The 18,896-nt window shown below is 50.3% G+C and overlaps 1 protein-coding gene across 2 annotated transcripts in view; it reads left to right on the forward strand.

The window, feature by feature from the left end:
- The window catches only part of LOC147095720 (ral guanine nucleotide dissociation stimulator-like), a 305,851-nt gene that overhangs the window by 108,357 nt on the left and 178,598 nt on the right, over nucleotides 1–18,896 (forward strand). Inside the window, exon 1 of one of the 2 annotated variants that reach the window (XM_085974765.1) lies at nucleotides 1,190–1,436. The exons of the other annotated variant lie outside the window; for it this stretch is intronic. Coding sequence (XP_085830891.1) covers nucleotides 1,386–1,436 — 51 coding nt within the window. The 5' untranslated portion in view covers nucleotides 1,190–1,385. Of the gene's footprint in view, nucleotides 1–1,189; nucleotides 1,437–18,896 lie in introns of those variants that run through there. 2 annotated transcript variants of the gene reach the window in all.

Here is an 18,896-nt window from a genome sequence, read left to right on the forward strand (position 1 = left end):
GATGGGGCAGTGTAGAGGGAGCTTTACTCTGTATCTAACCTGTGCTGTACCTGCCCCGTGCTGTAGCTGTCCCAACAGTGTTTGATGGGAAAGTGTAGAGGGAGCTTTACTATATATCTAAGCTGTGCTGTTCCTGACCTGGGAGTGTTTGATGGGACAGTGTAGAGGGAGCTTTACTCTTTATTTAACCTGTGCTGTACCTGACCTGGGAGTGTTTGATGGGACAGTGTAGAGGGAGCTTTACTCTGTATCTAACCTGTGCTGTACCTGCCCGGGAGTGTTTGATGGGACAGTGTAGAGGGAGCTTTACTCTGTATCTAAACCGTGCTGTACCTGACCTGGGAGTTTTTGATGGGACAGTGTAGAGCGAGCTTTACTCTGTATCTAAGCTGTGCTGTACCTGACCTGGGTGTGTTTGATGTGGCAGTGTCGAGGGAGCTTTACTCTGTATCTAACCCGTGCTGTACCTGACTTGGGAGTGTTTGATGGGACAGTGTAGAGGGAGCTTTACTCTGTACTGTATCTAACCCGTGCTGTATCTGCCCTGGGAGTGTTTGATGGGACAGTGTTGAGGGAGCTTTACTCTGTATCTAACCCGTGCTGTATCTGTCCTGGGAGTGTTTGATGGGACAGTGTCGAGTGAGCTTTACTCTGTATCTAACCCGTGCTGTACCTGACCTGGGAGTGTTTGGTGGGACAGTGTAGAGGGCGCTTTACTCTGTATCTAACCCGTGCTGTACCTGCCCTGGGAGTGTTTGATGGGACAGTGCAGAGGGAGCTTTACTCTGTATCTAACGCGTGCTGTTCCTGCCCTGGGAGTTTTTGATGGGACAGTGCAGAGGGAGATTTACTCTGTATCTAACCTGTGCTGTACCTGCCCTGGGAGTGTTTGATGGGACAGTGTAGAGGGAGCTTTACTCTGTATCTAACCCGTGCTGTACCTGCCCTGGGAGTTTTTGATGGGACAGTGCAGAGGGAGCTTTACTCTGTATCTAACCCGTGCTGTACCTGCCCTGTGAGTGTTTGATGGGACAGTGTCGAGGGAGTTTTACTTTGCCTTTAGTTGTGCTTTACATAACCTGGGACTTTTTGACTTACTCAATGTCAAACGCATGAATAACGTGACCTCGGAATGCTTCAGATGCTCTATATATAGAATCTCTATACTAGCTAGCAGGATAAAAGCAGACTGTGTTTGTGCTTCTGCACAGAATGCAGTGATTCATGGTGGACGGTCTGTGGTGTGTGTGTCGCCTGTGCAGCAGGATCGGGCTAGCCTGCGAATTGAATATTTCGCGCATTCAACCTCCGCAGTCACACGTGAAAAGTGACCGCTTGAGCGAGGTATCGGCGGGCGGCTGGCATGTGTGGAACTGTACCCCAGGATGAGTCACCACCTCGGTAAAAGGAAGGGAGAAGTATGGGAACAGAAAAAGGCAAGGATACTCTTTTTAAACTTAGTTTAAAATGGTTTCTTGATCCGGAGTACCACAGTAATTCTCAAAATGATGTGTGTCCTTTTTGAGCAATCTAACGGGACGCTATTAATAACGCGGCGAACTTTCCCATCACGGTGCAGACAGGTTAACATTCTGGGTGTAGACCTTTGAAAGAAAGAAAGTGTTTTATATGAGCGCCTTTCACAACCTCCGATAACCTGTTTCGGTGATGTTTGTAGAGAGTTAAGTATTGGCCAGGACACTGGAGTAGAACTCTCCCCAAAAATAGTTCCATGGGATCGTTTACATCCAATGAGGGAGCAGACCATTCAGCATCTTGGTTTAATGTTTCACAGACCTCGGTTAGTAGACCATTCAACATCTTGGTTTAATGTTTCACAGACCTCGGTTAGTAGACCATTCAACATCTTGGTTTAATGTTTCACAGACCTCGGTTAGTAGACCATTCAGCATCTTGGTTTAATGTTTCACAGACCTCGGTTCGTAGACCATTCAACATCTTGGTTTAATGTTTCACAGACCTCGGTTTTAACGTCTCAGCCGAAAGTTGGGACCTCCGGCAGTGCAGCGCTCCCTCAGTACTGCAGGCTCAGCCTAGATTTGGGGCTCAAGTCTCTGGGGTGGGACTGTGTACCCACGACCTTTCTGGCTCAGAGGTGAGAGTGCTTTGCGGCGATCTTTCATTTGGGTGCAGCGCATTGACTGGGGCCGACTGCGTTCCGCGAAATCCCTTTGTGTTTGCTCGTCACAGCTGATTCCTCGCTGGGAGAATTCGGGCATTTGAATCTGCTTCACTGTAATCTAAGTTGTTGGATTGCTTTTCCTGAAATAATTACTATTGATTTAAAACTCCTTCAATGGTGCAGCAGAAATGCGACTGGGGAAAGCATGATCTCATTGAATGGCGGAGCAGGCTCAAGGGGCCGAATGGCCTACTCCTGCTCCTGTCTTCTAAGTTTCTATGTAAGTATACCACTGCAAACTTTTATTGCAGTGCTGCCCAGTGCGTTAGCCACCAGCCACACTTGGCTACTTGTGAATCCAGGTGCGACGAATTGCATTTCTAATCAGTAAATAAACAATGAGCAATAGACACTGTCGTTGGGCATGTGACCTCAGTACTCATTTCCGCACGGCCTACGAACTTTAACCTCATTGCGGGTTCGTTGGTCAGCCGTGGCACAGTGGGCCGCACTTTGGTCTCTGAGTCAGAAGGTTGTGGGTTCGAGTTCCACTCCAGAGACTTGAGCACTAAAGTCTAAGCTGACACTCCAGTCCAATGCAGTGCTGAGGGAGCGCTGCACTGTCGGAGGTGCCGTCTTTCAGATGAGATGTTAAACCGAGCGACCGTCTGCCCTCTCAGGTGGATGTAAAAGATTCCACAGCACTATTTTAAAGAAGAGCAGGGGAATTATCCCCAGTGTCCTGGGACCAATATTTTATCCCTCAATCAACATCACTAAAATGGATGGTCTGGTCATTGTCAGGTTGCTGTATGTGGGAGCTTGCTGTGCGCAAATTGGCTGCCGAGTTTCCCACATTACAACAGTGGCCTCACTTCAAAAAGTACTTCATTGGCTGTAAAGTGCTTTGGGACGTCGGTGGCCGTGAAAGACGTGATATAAATACAAGACTTTCGTTTTAAAATGGTAAGAGGAAAAGCAGAATGTGCGAGTCGTTTTTGATCATTGCGAGGGCTTTGCTTCCTTGGTTACAGAAAGGCGGTAGAGGTTTGTTAAGTAAATAGACACGAGCAGTACGTTTCCTTGTATTGTGTGTAAGGTGCTTTCTGCTGAAATGAGTGCATGTGGTTAAAAGGGTGGCGACGTAGCCACGCTGTTTTATTTTATGGGCAGCCAGCAAGGGTTTCGGTCAACCTTAGTGGCCTTATTATGCTGGTGATAATTCTGTAACTGGAGTTTGGGCACAGCTTGCCCTGCCACTCATCAGGCCCCCTCTCTATTGAAGATGTTTACCAGCCACTCCCCCCCCCCCCATTCTGTGGCCTAGAAATTCAGCTCCGGTGGTGGCACAAATCGGGCGGTATCGGATCGATCGCCCGTTATACGCAACGCCTGAGATTGAGATGCGATGGCCCGCAATTTCCGACCGGAGGCTTCCTGCGTGCGGAGGCCTCCTACCGGAAAAAAATCTACGCCCTTACCTGAGGGCTCCCGAGGTCCGGCCATTTCCGATCCTGGGCCTCTCCACGATGAAATGCGCAGGGCCCACATGTCCCAGGGGCGCAGGCGGTTCGCAAGCGTCCCTGGGATCACCTGGGCCAGGCCAGCCAATGGGAGAAGGGAATCCCCCTTCATACATCTGACAGATCGACCCGTCAAAAGTATGAATGGCGATCACCCCCAAAGACACACTAAAACATTAAAAAAAAAAATTTAATCACGTTTTTAAAATGAGTTAAAATTACATTAAATGAAATATTTTAAACAAAAATTTAATTTTTTGAAAAAATAATTAAGTTTTTTACGGGGCTAAGAATAAACCTAACTTTTTTTAAAGTATTTTTAAATTATAAATGAGTGGGGAAAAAATTTTTTTTTTTAACTTTTTAAAACTTTTTAAAACAGGCCTTACTCCTGCTTTTACCAGGCGTATGATTTCTAAGGGTTTTCAGCGGGCGGAGGTTCTGTAGAAAGCGGAACTCTCCCCCCACAGCGGCCCTTCTCCAGGGCAGGCACAGGATCTGTCAAGAGGATTCTGGACAGATCGAAAATACCGGTTTTCAGCGCATGTGCTTCACACGCCTCAAACTGGCAATTCCAATGTCCCTACGGGTGTGTAAACAGCGCATACACACCCGTAGGGATTGTAAAATACGGGCCACTGACTGCAGAGGAACTGCATCTCAGGTGCTGCGTATAACGGGCGGGCCAATCGAGTACCGCCCGCTACAGCCGCCACCCGAGGCAAATTCCTCAGCCCAGGAGTTTCCCAGCAACCACAGTTACCAGGATTTGCTTGTTTAGACCTCCTCCCCGCGGGAAGTATCTGAGTACTGGCCTTAAAGCCGCGGGCCAGGTAAAAGTCAGCTCCATCACGGCAGCCAAACGTATCAACTGCGCACTGGCCCCTTGACCACAGAATACAACAACAGCTGGCGTGTATACCGGGCTTTTAAACGAGGAAAACATTCAACGTCACGTCACAGAGGATTGCATGCCGAGCCTCTGCGTAGAATTTGGAAAGTTGAGCGCAGGCTGGGCGGAAGAGATGTATCCTGAGAACTCTTTTAAAAATAGAGAGGCAGAGGGACGTGGGAGGGAGTTCCACAGAGCAGGGCCGGGACAGATAAAGGCTCTGTCACCAAAGGGATAGGATGGGGTGATAGGTGAGTGGTCACAGTGTAAGTTAGGATGGGGGTGATGGGTGAGAGGTCCCAGTGTGGGATAGAATGGGGTGATGGGTGAGTGGTCCCAGTGTGGGATAGGATTGGGTGATGGGTGAGTGGTCCCAGTGTGGGATAGGATGGGCTGAGGGGTGAGTGGTCCCAGTGTGGGATAGGATTGGGTGATGGGTGAGCGGTCCCAGTGTGGGATAGGATGGGGTGATGGGTGAGTGGTCCCAGTGTGGGATAGGATGGGGTGATGGGTGAGAGGTCCCAGTGTGGGATAGGATGGGGTGATGGGTGAGTGGTCCCTGTGTGGGATAGGATGGCGTGATGGGTGAGTGGTCCCTGTGTGGGATAGGATGGGGGTGATGGCTGAGTGGTCCCAGTGTGCGATAGGATGGGGGTGATGGGTGAGTGGTCCCAGTGTGGGATAGGATGGGGTGATGGGTGAGTGGTCCCAGTGTGGGATAGGATGGGGTGATGGGTGAGTGGTCCCAGTGTGGGATAGGATGGGGTGATGGGTGAGTGGTCCCAGTGTGGGATAGAATGGGGTGATGGGTGAGTGGTCCCTGTGTGGGATAGGATGGGGTGATGGGTGAGTGGTCCCAGTGTGGGATAGGATGGGGTGATGGGTGAGTGGTCCCTGTGTGGGATAGGATGGGGTGATGGGTGAGTGGTCCCAGTGTGGGATAGGATGGGGTGATGGGTGAGTGGTCCCAGTGTGGGATAGGATGGGGTGATGGGTGAGTGGTCCCAGTGTGGGATAGGATGGGGGTGATGGGTGAGTGGTCCCAGTGTGGGATAGGATGGGGTGATGGGTGAGTGGTCCCAGTGTGGGATAGGATGGGGTGATGGGTGAGTGGTCCCAGTGTGGGATAGGATGGGGTGATGGGTGAGTGGTCCCAGTGTGGGATAGGATGGGGGTGATGGGTGAGTGGTCCCAGTGTGGGATAGGATCGTGGTGATGGGTGAGTGGTCCCAGTGTGGGATAGGTTGGGGTGATGGGTGAGTGGTCCCAGTGTGGGATAGGATAGGGTGATGGGTGAGTGGTCCCAGTGTGGGATAGGATGGGGTGATTGGTGAGTGGTCCCAGTGTGGGATAGGATGCGGGTGATGGGTGAGTGGTCCCAGTGTGGGATAGGATGGGGTGATGGGTGAGTGGTCATAGTGTGGGATAGGATGGGGTGATGGGTGAGTGGTCCCAGCGTTGGTTAGGATGGGGTGATGGGTGAGTGGTCCCAATGTGGGATAGGATGGGGCGATGGGTGAGTGGTCACAGTGTGGGATAGGATGGGGCGATGGGTGAGTGGTCACAGTGTGGGATAGGATGGGGAAGGGTGAGTGGTCCCAGTGTGGGATAGGATGGGGTGATGGGTGAGTGGTCCCAGTGTGGGATAGGATGGGGTGATGGGTGAGTGGTCACAGTGTGGGATAGGATGGGGTGATGGGTGAGTGGTCTCAGTGTGGGATAGGATGGGGTGATGGGTGAATGGTCCCAGTGTGGGATAGGATGGGGTGATGGGTGAGTGGTCCCAGTGTGGGATAGGGTGGGGTGATGGGTGAATGGTCACAGTGTGGGATAGGATGGGGTGATGGGTGAGTGGTCCCAGTGTGGGATAGGATGGGGTGATGGGTGAATGGTCTCAGTGTGGGATAGAATGGGGTGATGGGTGAGTGGTCCCAGTGTGGGATAGGATGGGGGTGATGGGTGATTGGTCCCAGTGTGGGATAGGATCGTGGTGATGGGTGATTGGTCCCAGTGTGGGATAGGATGAGGTGATGGGTGATTGGTCTCAGTGTGGGATAGAATGGGGTGATGGGTGAGTGGTCCCAGTGTGGGATAGGATGGGGGTGATGGGTGATTGGTCCCAGTGTGGGATAGAATGGGGTGATGGGTGAGTGGTCCCAGTGTGGGATACGATGGGGTGATGGGTGAGTGATCCCAGTGTGGGATAGAATGGGGTGATGGGTGAGTGGTCCCAGTGTGGGATAGGATGGGGTGATGGGTGAGTGGTCCCAGTGTGGGATAGGATGGGGTGATGGGTGAATGGTCCCAGTGTGGGATAGGATTGGGTGATGGATGAGAGGGCCCAGTGTGGGATAGGATCGTGGTGATGGGTGAGTGGTCCCAGTGTGGGATAGGTTGGGGTGATGGGTGAGTGGTCCCAGTGTGGGATAGGATAGGGTGATGGGTGAGTGGTCACAGTGTGGGATAGGATGGGGTGATGGGTGATTGGTCTCAGTGTGGGATAGGATGCGGGTGATGGGTGAGTGGTCCCAGTGTGGGATAGGATGCGGGTGATGGGTGAGTGGTCCCAGTGTGGGATAGGATGGGGGTGATGGGTGAGTGGTCATAGTGTGGGATAGGATGGGGTGATGGGTGAGTGGTCCCAGTGTGGGATAGGATGGGGGTGATGGGTGATTGGTCTCAGTGTGGGATAGAATGGGGTGATGGGTGAGTGGTCCCAGTGTGGGATAGGATGGGGGTGATGGGTGATTGGTCCCAGTGTGGGATAGGATGAGGTGATGGGTGATTGGTCTCAGTGTGGGATAGAATGGGGTGATGGGTGAGTGGTCCCAGTGTGGGATAGGATCGTGGTGATGGGTGATTGGTCCCAGTGTGGGATAGGATGAGGTGATGGGTGATTGGTCTCAGTGTGGAATAGAATGGGGTGATGGGTGAGTGGTCCCAGTGTGGGATAGGATGGGGGTGATGGGTGATTGGTCCCAGTGTGGGATAGAATGGGGTGATGGGTGAGTGGTCCCAGTGTGGGATAGGATGGGGTGATGGGTGAGTGGTCCCTGTGTGGGATAGGATGGGGTGATGGGTGAGTGATCCCAGTGTGGGATAGAATGGGGTGATGGGTGAGTGGTCCCAGTGTGGGATAGGATGGGGTGATGGGTGAGTGGTCCCAGTGTGGGATAGGATGGGGTGATGGGTGAATGGTCCCAGTGTGGGATAGGATGGGGTGATGGGTGAGTGGTCCCAGTGTGGGATAGGATGGGGTGATGGGTGAGTGGTCCCAGTGTGGAATAGGATGGGGTGATGGGTGAGTGGTCCCAGTGTGGGATAGGATGGGGTGATGGGTGAGTGGTCCCAGTGTGGGATAGAATGGGGTGATGGGTGAGTGGTCCCAGTGTGGGATAGGATAGGGTGATGGGTGAGTGGTCATAGTGTGGGATAGGATGGGGTGATTGGTGAGTGGTCCCAGTTTGGGATAGGATGGGGGTGATGGGTGAGTGGTCATAGTGTGGGATAGGATTGGGTGATGGATGAGAGGGCCCAGTGTGGGATAGGATCGTGGTGATGGGTGAGTGGTCCCAGTGTGGGATAGGTTGGGGTGATGGGTGAGTGGTCCCAGTGTGGGATAGGATAGGGTGATGGGTGAGTGGTCACAGTGTGGGATAGGATGGGGTGATGGGTGATTGGTCTCAGTGTGGGATAGGATGCGGGTGATGGGTGAGTGGTCCCAGTGTGGGATAAGATGCGGGTGATGGGTGAGTGGTCCCAGTGTGGGATAGGATGGGGGTGATGGGTGAGTGGTCATAGTGTGGGATAGGATGGGGTGATGGGTGAGTGGTCCCAGTGTGGGATAGGATGGGGGTGATGGGTGATTGGTCTCAGTGTGGGATAGAATGGGGTGATGGGTGAGTGGTCCCAGTGTGGGATAGGATGGGGGTGATGGGTGATTGGTCCCAGTGTGGGATAGAATGGGGTGATGGGTGAGTGGTCCCAGTGTGGGATAGGATGGGGTGATGGGTGAGTGATCCCAGTGTGGGATAGAATGGGGTGATGGGTGAGTGGTCCCAGTGTGGGATAGGATGGGGTGATGGGTGAGTGGTCCCAGTGTGGGATAGGATGGGGTGATGGGTGAATGGTCCCAGTGTGGGATAGGATGGGGTGATGGGTGAGTGGTCCCTGTGTGGGATAGGATGGGGTGATGGGTGAGTGGTCCCAGTGTGGAATAGGATGGGGTGATGGGTGAGTGGTCCCAGTGTGGGATAGGATGGGGTGATGGGTGAGTGGTCCCAGTGTGGGATAGAATGGGGTGATGGGTGAGTGGTCCCAGTGTGGGATAGGATAGGGTGATGGGTGAGTGGTCATAGTGTGGGATAGGATGGGGTGATTGGTGAGTGGTCCCAGTTTGGGATAGGATGGGGGTGATGGGTGAGTGGTCATAGTGTGGGATAGGATGGGGTGATGGGTGAGTGGTCCCAGTGTGGGATAGGATGTGGTGATGGGTGATGGGTCCCAGTGTGGGATAGGATGGGGTGATGGGTGAGTGGTCCCAGTGTGGGATAGGATGTGGTGATGGGTGATGGGTCCCAGTGTTGGTTAGGATGGGGTGATGGGTGAGTGGTCCCAATGTGGGATAGGATGTGGTGATGGGTGATGGGTCCCAGTGTGGGATAGGATGGGGCGATGGGTGAGTGGTCACAGTGTGGGATAGGATGGGGGAAGGGTGAGTGGTCCCAGTGTCGGATAGGATGGGGTGATGGGTGAGTGGTCCCAGTGTGGGATAGGGTGGGGTGATGGGTGAGTGGTCCCAGTGTGGGATAGGATGGGGTGATGGGTGAGTGGTCCCAGTGTGGGATAGGATGGGGTGATGGGTGAGTGGTCCCAGTGTGGGATAGGATGGGGTGATGGGTGATTGGTCCCAGTGTGGGATAGAATGGGGTGATGGGTGAGTGGTCCCAGTGTGGGATAGGATGGGGTGATGGGTGAGTGGTCCCAGTGTGGGATAGGATGGGGTGATGGGTGAGTGATCCCAGTGTGGAATAGAATGGGGTGATGGGTGAGTGGTCCCAGTGTGGGATAGAATGGGGTGATGGGTGAGTGGTCCCAGTGTGGGATAGGATGGGGTGATGGGTGAGTGGTCCCAGTGTGGGATAGGATGGGGTGATGGGTGAGTGATCCCAGTGTGGGATAGAATGGGGTGATGGGTGAGTGGTCCCAGTGTGGGATAGGATGGGGTGATGGGTGAGTGGTCCCAGTGTGGGATAGGATGGGGTGATGGGTGAATGGTCCCAGTGTGGGATAGGATGGGGTGATGGGTGAGTGGTCCCAGTGTGGGATAAGATGGGGGTGATGGGTGAGTGGTCCCAGTGTGGGATAGGATGGGGTGATGGGTGAATGGTCCCAGTGTGGGATAGGGTGGGGTGATGGGTGAGTGGTCCCAGTGTGGGATAGGGTGGGGTGATGGGTGAATGGTCACAGTGTGGGATAGGATGGGGTGATGGGTGAGTGGTCTCAGTGTGGGATAGGATGGGGTGATGGGTGAATGGTCACAGTGTGGGATAGGATGGGGTGATGGGTGAATGGTCCCAGTGTGGGATAGGATGGGGTGATGGGTGAGTGGTCCCAGTGTGGGATAGGATGGGGTGATGGGTGAGTGGTCCCAGTGTGGGATAGGATGGGGTGATGGGTAAATGGTCCCAGTGTGGGATAGGATGGCGTGATGGGTGAGTGGTCCCAGTGTGGGATAGGATGGGGTGATGGGTGAGTGATCCCAGTGTGGGATAGGATGGGGGTGATGGGTGAGAGGTCCCAGTGTGGGATAGGATGGGGTGATGGGTGAGTGGTCCCAGTGTGGGATAGGATGGGGTGATGGGTGAATGGTCCCAGTGTGGGATAGGATGGGGTGATGGGTGAGTGGTCTCAGTGTGGGATAGGATGGGGTGATGGGTGAGTGGTCCCAGTGTGGGATAGGATGGGGTGATGGGTGAATGGTCCCAGTGTGGGATAGGATGGGGTGATGGGTGAATGGTCCCAGTGTGGGATAGGATGGGGGTGATGGGTGAGAGGTCAGGAGATTACATCAAATTACATAAAATATACAGCACAGAAACAGGCCATTCGGCCCAACTAGCCCATCGCACCATTTAGCTCCACTCGAGCCGCCTCCCGTCTTTCCTCCTCTAACTCTATCAGTATAACCCTCTATTCCCTTCTCCCTCATATGCTTGTCCAGCCTTCCCTTAAATGCATCCATACTATTCGCTTCAACCACTCCCTGTGGTAGCGAGTTCCACATTCTCACCACCCTCTGGGTAAAGAAGTTTATTCTGGATTACCTATTGGATTTCATGGTGACTATCTTATATTGATGGCCTCTAGTTTTGCTCTTCCCCACAAGTGGAAACACACTCTCTGTAGCTACGCTATCAAAACATTGCATCATTTTTAAGTCCATTATTAGGTCTTCCCGCAGCCTTCTCTTTTCCAGAGAAAAGAGACCCAACCTGTTCATCATTTTCCTGATATGTTATACCCTCGCATTTCTGGTATCGTCCTTGTAAATCTTCCTGCACCCTCTGCAGTGCCTCTATATCCTTTTTATAATATGGCGACCAGAATTGCAGACAGTACTCCAAGTGTGGTCTAACCAAGGTTCGATACAGGTTTAGCATAACTTCCCTACTTTTCAATTCTATCCCTCTAGAAATAAACCCTGGTGCTTGGTTTGCTTTTTTTATGGCCTTGCTAACCTATGTCGCTACTTTTAGTGATTTGTGTATTTGTACTCCGAGATCCCTTTGTTCCTCCACCCCATTTAGATTCTTATTTTCCAAGTAATAAGTGATCTCCCTATTTTTCTGATCAAAATTTAATACCGCACAGTTATCTATGTTGAATTTCATTTGCCAATTATTTGCCCATTCTGCAAGTTTATTAATGTCTTCTTGTAATTTGTTGCAGTCCTCCTCAGTATTGACAATCTCCCCAAATTGGTGTCATCCGCAAATTTAGAAATTGAGTTTTTGATTCCAAAGTCAAAATCATTAATGTAAATTGTGAACAACATTGGTCCCAGCACTGATCCTTGTGGAACACCACAACCCACCTCCTGCCACTGTGAATAGTTACCCTTTACTCACACTCTCTGCTTTCTGCCTTGAAGCCAGCCAGCTATCCAATCTGCTACTTGTCCCCTGACTCCGCATTCTCTGACCTTATTCATTAGTTTATTCCACGGTACCTCATCGAAGGCCTTTTGAAAATCTAGATAAATTACATCTACCGCATTATCCTTGTCTACTCTCGCTGTTACCTCTTCAAAGAATTCAATGAGTTTAGTCAGGCAAGACTTTCCCTTTTTAAATCCATGCTGACTATTTATTGTTATAGTTTTGGTTTCTAGATGTTCTTCCATTTTCTCCTTTGGTAGGGATTCCATTATTTTTCCTGCCACCCATTGGGAAGGAGGATATTGGAACAGTGGAAACTGGAGCTGACAAAGACATGGATGCGGGTTTGAGAAGCAGTGGGTGTAAGGCAGTGGTGGAGGTGGATAATAGAGCAGAGCTGGAAGTAAGCAGTCTTGGCAGCGGACAGGGAGGAGGATGGAGTCAAAGACAAAGATGCAGCGGTATAAATACATCTTGGGCGATAATGGAAAATGGGCACTAGGAAACCGGCAGTGTTGTACACTCTGCCCGATAATCTCTTCAACTGACGTCAACGGAAATAAAAATCGGGCGGAGTGTGTAATGGATTGCCGATTCACTGTCGCCTGTTTAGCGCTACCATCTAAGTTAAAGTTATACACCGTAGAGTTTTTGATAAGGTTCCTAACACGATGGCTTCACACTTACCCGACGCCACAGCCGATCTATGAATAATCTGAATACACACTCTCTTTTTAAAATTCTGTTGGTGAACAGATTAATTAGCGTTCCGATAAAGATGCATGTTGTAGGAAAGGTTTGAACAGGGATTCAGGCTGACGTTGACAATACCGCTTTTTGTCATGTACTATCTCTTTAATTTTGAAGAAGGCTGTAATAATAATGATCAGCGGCGACTGGTGAAGTGTGAAGGTGGATGCCGATACTACCAGACTCCTCTAGGTGGCCCTGGTGTGGCAGAGTTTGTGGCTGTCTGCTGGTCAAAGTTGCTCATTTTGAAACAGATTGGCCTCCTGCCACACTGCCCTCTGCTGTTCAGCTGAGCATATTGCAACAACAACAACTTGAGTTTATATAGCGCCTTTAACATTGTACAATGTCCCAAAGTGCTTTACAGGAGCGATTATCAAACAGAATTTGACACCGAGCCACATAAGCAGATATTAGGGCAGACTTGGTCAGGATGTCGATTTTAAGCAGCACCTTAAAGGAGGAGAGAGAGGCGGAGAGGTTTAGGGAGGGAATTCCAGAGCACGGCCTCCAATTGGGAAGCGATTAAAATCGGGGATGTGCAGGAGTCCAGAATTAGAGGAGTGCCGATATCTTGGTGGGGGTGGGGGCGGGGGCGGTGGCGTTGTGGGGCTGGAAGAGATTAGAGAGATAGGGAGGGGGCGAGGCCATGGAACGATTTGAAAACAGGGATGAGAATTTTACAATCGAGGCACTGCTTAACCGGGAGCCAATGTAGGCCAGCGAGCACAGGGGTGATAGGTGGACGGGACTTGGTGCGAGTCAGGACACCGGTGACCGAGTTTTGGATGAGTTTAACTTTACAGAGGGTGAAAGATGCGAGGCCGGCCAGGAGAGTGTTGGAATAGTCAAGTCTAGAGGTAACAAAATCCTGCTGGGGTGCTGGAAGTGGGGTTTGCACTTTTTGCAAAGTCCAAACCAAAAGGGAGTGAGGCTCGATGGCTTAAAATGATTGATAACAAATTCAGTATGGACAATCGATTGCAATTCCTTATAAAATGAATCCCATTCCACTGTGAGCAGAACCACATCGGTATATAAGAACATAAGGAATAGGAGCTGGAGTCGGCCAATCGGCCCCGTGAGCCTGCTCCGCCATTCAATAAGATCATGGCTGATCCAATCTTGGTCTCAACACCACTTTCCCGCTCTCTCCCCATACCCCTTGAATCTCTTGTAGTTCAAATGTCTGTCAATCTCCGCCTTGAATATATTCAATGACTCCGCCTCCACAGCTCTCTGGGGCAGAGAATTCCAAAGATTTACGACCCTCTGAGAGAAGAAATTCCTCCTCATCTCCGTCTTAAATGGGCGACCCCTTATCCTGAAACTATGCCCCCTCATTCTAGATACCCCCATTGGGGGAAACATCTTCTCAGCATCTGCCCTGTCCGGCCCCCTCAGAATCTTACATATTTCAATAAGATCACCTCTCATTACTGTATCTGAAAAAGAAAGACCTGCATTTAGATAGCTCCTTTCACAACCTCAGGACGTCCCAAAATACTTTACAGCCAATGAAGCACTTTTTGAAGTGTAGTCACTGTTGTAATGTAGGAAACGCGGCAGCCCGGGAACGGTAGCACAGTGGTTATGTTACTGGACTAGTAATCCCGAGGCTTGGACTAATGATCTGGAGGCGTAAGTTCAAATCCCACCATGGCAGCTGGGGAATTTAAATTTAGTTAATTAAGTAAACCCAGAATAAAAAGCTAGTATCAGTAATGGTGACCATGAAACTACCGGATTTTCGTAAAAACCCATCTGGTTCACTAATGCCCTTTCGGGAAGGAACTCTGCCGTCCTTATCCGGTCTGGCCTCTATGTGACTCCAGACCCACAGCAATGTGGTTGACTCTTAACTACCCTCTGAAATGGCCGAGCGAACCACTCAGTTGTACCAAACCACTGTGACAAAGTCAGCACTTCACCACAAGGACAGCAGCAGTTCAATGAAGGCGGCTCACCAACACCTTCTCAAGGGCAAATAGGGATGGGCAATAAATGCCGGCCATGTCAGCGACACCTATCGTCCTGTGAATGAATTTTTTTTAAAAAGCCAATTTGTGCACGGTATGCTCCCACAAACAGCGACGTGATAATGACCAGATAATAGAAACATAGAAACATAGAAGATAGGAGCAGGAGCAGGCCATTCGGCCCCTCGAGCCTGTTCCGCCATTTAATGTGATCATGGCTGATCATCCAAACTCAATACCCTGCCCCTGCTTTCTCCCGATACCCCTTGATCCCTTTTGTTAGATCCATGTACTTTTGATGTAGTGTGTCCTTCAATAACTAGACACGAGACTGCAGGAACAATCAACAGGTATTTACTGGATGAGGGTTACTCTAAAAACTAAACGTACAGATCCCTACTCAGGGTTTATATACAGGTGTGGTCACTGCCGGTACTACAGTATACAGGAGCTGTAAAAAGTAGTTCTCTCCTTAAAGGTACATACACTACAATTCCTCCCTTTTTAGATTGACAGTACCATAACATTCATTTAACAATTAACACTTTTAACATGCACATTAACTGAAAATAGTCCATTTATAAATTCAGTCTTTGGGGCGGCTTCCTGATCCTTTCTGGATAGCGCCTTTCCTGAGTGTCTTGTTCTTGGTGCGGAGGACCCCTGTCGTCAGTTGGTTCATCAGCTTCCGATGCTACTGTTTCTGGGGTAGATGCTACCTGTATGTCGGGTTTATCACCAGGTGCGCGAGACATGGGGTTGACTCGTTCTGTGACTCTAGGATCTGGTCGACATGGCGTCTCACAATGTTCTCCCCAACATCCACTGTGTACATTAGTGGCCCCTGCCGTGTGCATATCATTCCTGGTTGCCATTTCTCTGTTCGGTAGTCGCGGGCCAAGACTGGTTGCCCTACATTGAAGCTCCTTGTCGGCTTCTCATTGATGTGCTGGAATTGCTTATTCTCAACATCTCTTCGTACATTTGATCTGAGCAAATCCAGACGAGATCTCAATCTTCGGTTAAAGAACATCATGGCCGGGGTCTGGTTGGTGACTGCATGTGTCGCATTTCTGTAGGCTAACAGGAAATTGTCCACCTTATGCTGCAGTGGAATGTCGTCATCGAACATGGCCCTTACTGCTTTCTTAAAGGTTTGTACGAACCTCTCAGCCAATCCATTTGTGGCTGGATGATACGGGGCGGATGTGTAATGCCTTACCCCATTCCTTTTCATGAATCTTCGAAACTCTTCGGACACAAACTGTGGTCCGTTATCAGAGCAAATCTGCTCTGGCAAGCCGTTCCTGGCAAATATGGTCCATAGGACTGCAATAGTTTTGTCCGTGGTGGTGGACGACATTTTGATCACCTCAGGCCATTTCGAGTGCGCATCCACGGCTATTAGAAACATTGAGTCCATGAATGGACCAGCAAAATCAATATGCACCCGTTGCCATGGAGATGAAGGCCACTCCCATGGGTTTAGAGGGGCATGTGGTGGTGCATTTTGGACCTTCTGGCATCCTGAGCAGCTCTTGGTCAGGTCCTCGATTTGCTGATCGATCCCCGGCCACCACACATAAGCCCTAGCAAGGCTTTTCATTTTTACCCCTCCCAGATTGCCTTCGTGAAGCACATTGAGCACTCTCTCCCTTAACTTGGGTGGAATTACCACTCGGGATCCACACATCAAGGTCTCCTGGCATACTGACAGCTGTTCTCTTCTGGATGAGAATGCTGGTAACAGTGAGCCGCCAAGTGTTGGCCATCCCTTCACCGTCAAGTCATATACCCGAGGCAGTGTCGGGTCATTTCGGGTCTCCTTCTCTATATCAGCATTAGTTACTGGCAAGCGTTCAATTATAGTCGAATGAAATATTTCGACAGGGTCCACTGCTGGTGCTTCCTCCGCAGTAGGCAGTGGCAGGCGTGATAGCCCATCAGCGTTTCCATGCTGTTTCGTGCCCTTATACTCGATTTCATATTGGTTCGCCCCTAGAAAAAGCGACCATCTTTGTAGCCGTTGCGCAGTCATCACCGGCACGGCCTTCTTTGGATTAAAGATGGAGACAAGAGGTTGGTGGTCTGTCAGCAAGGTGAACTTCTGCCCGTACAGATAGTGGTTGAACTTTTTCACTCCCCACACTAGGCTGAGGGCCTCCCTGTCAATCTGGGCGTAGTTACGCTCGGCTGAGGTTAGTGACCAAGACGCAAAGGCTACCGGCCTCTCCGAGCCGTCCGGGAACTTGTGCGACAGCACCGCTCCAATGCCATAGGGTGATGCATCACACGCCAACCGAATTGGTAGTGCTGGGTTGAAATGAGCCAACACCTCTTTTAATGTGATCAATTCTTTGCACTTCTGGAAAGCTCGTTTACATTCGTCATTCCACTTCCATGGTACCCCCGTTTGCAGTAGGGCGTTCAGTGGGTGTAGTACTGTAGTCAAATTCGGCAAGAACTTATGGTAGTAGTTCACCAGCCCGAGGAACGACCTCAGTTGTGACACATTTTCCGGTGCTGGAGCCTTGACTACTGCCTCAATCTTTTCAGGGGACTTATGTAACCCCTCTTCATCAATAACGTGGCCACAATACGAGATCTGCTTCTGGAAAAACTCGCATTTGTGGCGATTTGCTCGGAGCCCATATTCCTTCAATCTAGTGAGCACCTGCTCCAGGTTGGCAAGGTGAGCACTGTCATTTTCGCCCGTGACCAGGATGTCGTCCAAATAACACTGGGTCCCTGGGATCCCTTGCAGGACTTGATCCATTGCCCTTTGCCAAATAGTTGGAGCTGATGCTACCCCGAACACCAGCCGGTTGTATTGGTAGAGACCTTTATGAGTGTTGATCGTGAGGTACTGTTTCGAGGCTTCTTCTACCTCCATTTGCAGGTATGCCTGGGCCAGATCAATCATAGTGAAGCGTTTCCCTCCAGATAGCTAGGCGAAAATATCTTCAATCCGCGGAAGCGGATATTGTACCGTGTGAAGGACTGGGTTCACTGTCACCTTAAAGTCCCCACAGATGCGAACTTTCTTTGGTTCCCCAGGCATATTACTCAATGACCTCTTCAATACAGGAACGATGGGTGTGGCCCACTCGCTCCAGTCCACTTTGGACAGTACTCCTGAACGTTCCAAACCTTCCAGCTCTGCTTCGACGGCTGGGCGGATCGCATAAGGCCTTAAAAAATTTGGGCTTGCATTTTCCTCTATTTTGATCGTCGCTGTTATGCCTTTTAGTGTTCCAAGTCCCTCCTGGAACACTTCTTGTGCGTCAGTTAGCATTTTTGACAGTCGTCCAGGTGTGGCGTCGTCATCCATTTTGGCATCTACAGTCAGTGCTTGTATGGAATGCCAATCTAGCTGTATCTTCTGGATTCATTCACATCCTAGTAGTGGTGGTCCTCCATCTGGCAATACATATAGTTCCATTTTTGGTGTTTCCTTACCGTTATATACAATGTTCACCCTTATTTTTCCTTTGGGGTTGACTTTTTGCCCCGTGTACGTCTTCAAGACAATCTCTGTGTCTCTCAAGGGTATATGTGAGAATAGCCGCTTATAGTCCCTTCGGTTTATGACTGTTAGGGCTGATCCTGTGTTCAATTCCATTTTCACTTGGACTCTAGCTATCTTGAGCGTGACCCAGATAGTTTGATGATCCTCCATTTGGATCACCTTATGTAGTTTCAGACAACCCAGCTCCTTGCTTCCGGAGTCTGTATCACTTTTCTGTTCGTCTGAACTACTCTTCGTCACCTTATGTACCTTCTTGTACTTCTCCTGTGGAGATTTCTTGCTGCTGGTTTTCTTTCCCGACCTGCAGACTCTTGCTATGTGTCCTACTTTTCCACACTGTCTGCACACTTTGTCCTTAAACCAGCAATCATTATGGTCGTGTGTTGTTCTGCCGCAGCGATAACACTTCACTGTTCCGTATGACATTTCATTGGTGCCATATTCTTGCGGTCTCCGTTGTATCTCTGCAGCTCCCCGTGCGGCTGCTTCGTGTGATACTGCCATGCTGAAAGCCTTTTCCAGCGTAAGGTCCTTTTCAGAGAAAAGCCATTTCTGGGTTCCTTCACTTTGAAGCCCACACACAAACTTGTCCCTTAAGGTATCTGCCAGTCCCGCTCCAAACTGGCAGTATTTCGATAGCTTATGCAGTTCCGTTAAATACTCAGCATTACTTTCATCTTTATGCTGGTTCCTTTTGTGAAACTTAAATCTTTCTGCTATCAGCAGCGGTGTGGGGTTTAAGTGGTTCTGTAGGATTGACACTATGTTTCCAAAATCCTTGTCCACTGGCTTCTCTGGGGTTACTAGGTTTTGCAGTAAGCCATACGTTTTTGCACCCATGGAATTCAACAATACCAGCGCTTTCCTCTCATCTGGCACTTCATTCGCCTTGCAGTACACTTCAATGCGTTCGACATATG

This window comes from Somniosus microcephalus, unplaced genomic scaffold (genome assembly GCF_052327205.1).
Source record: "Somniosus microcephalus isolate GS21.2 unplaced genomic scaffold, FLI_Smic_1.0 unresolved_chr1, whole genome shotgun sequence".
Lineage (NCBI taxonomy): Eukaryota > Metazoa > Chordata > Chondrichthyes > Squaliformes > Somniosidae > Somniosus > Somniosus microcephalus.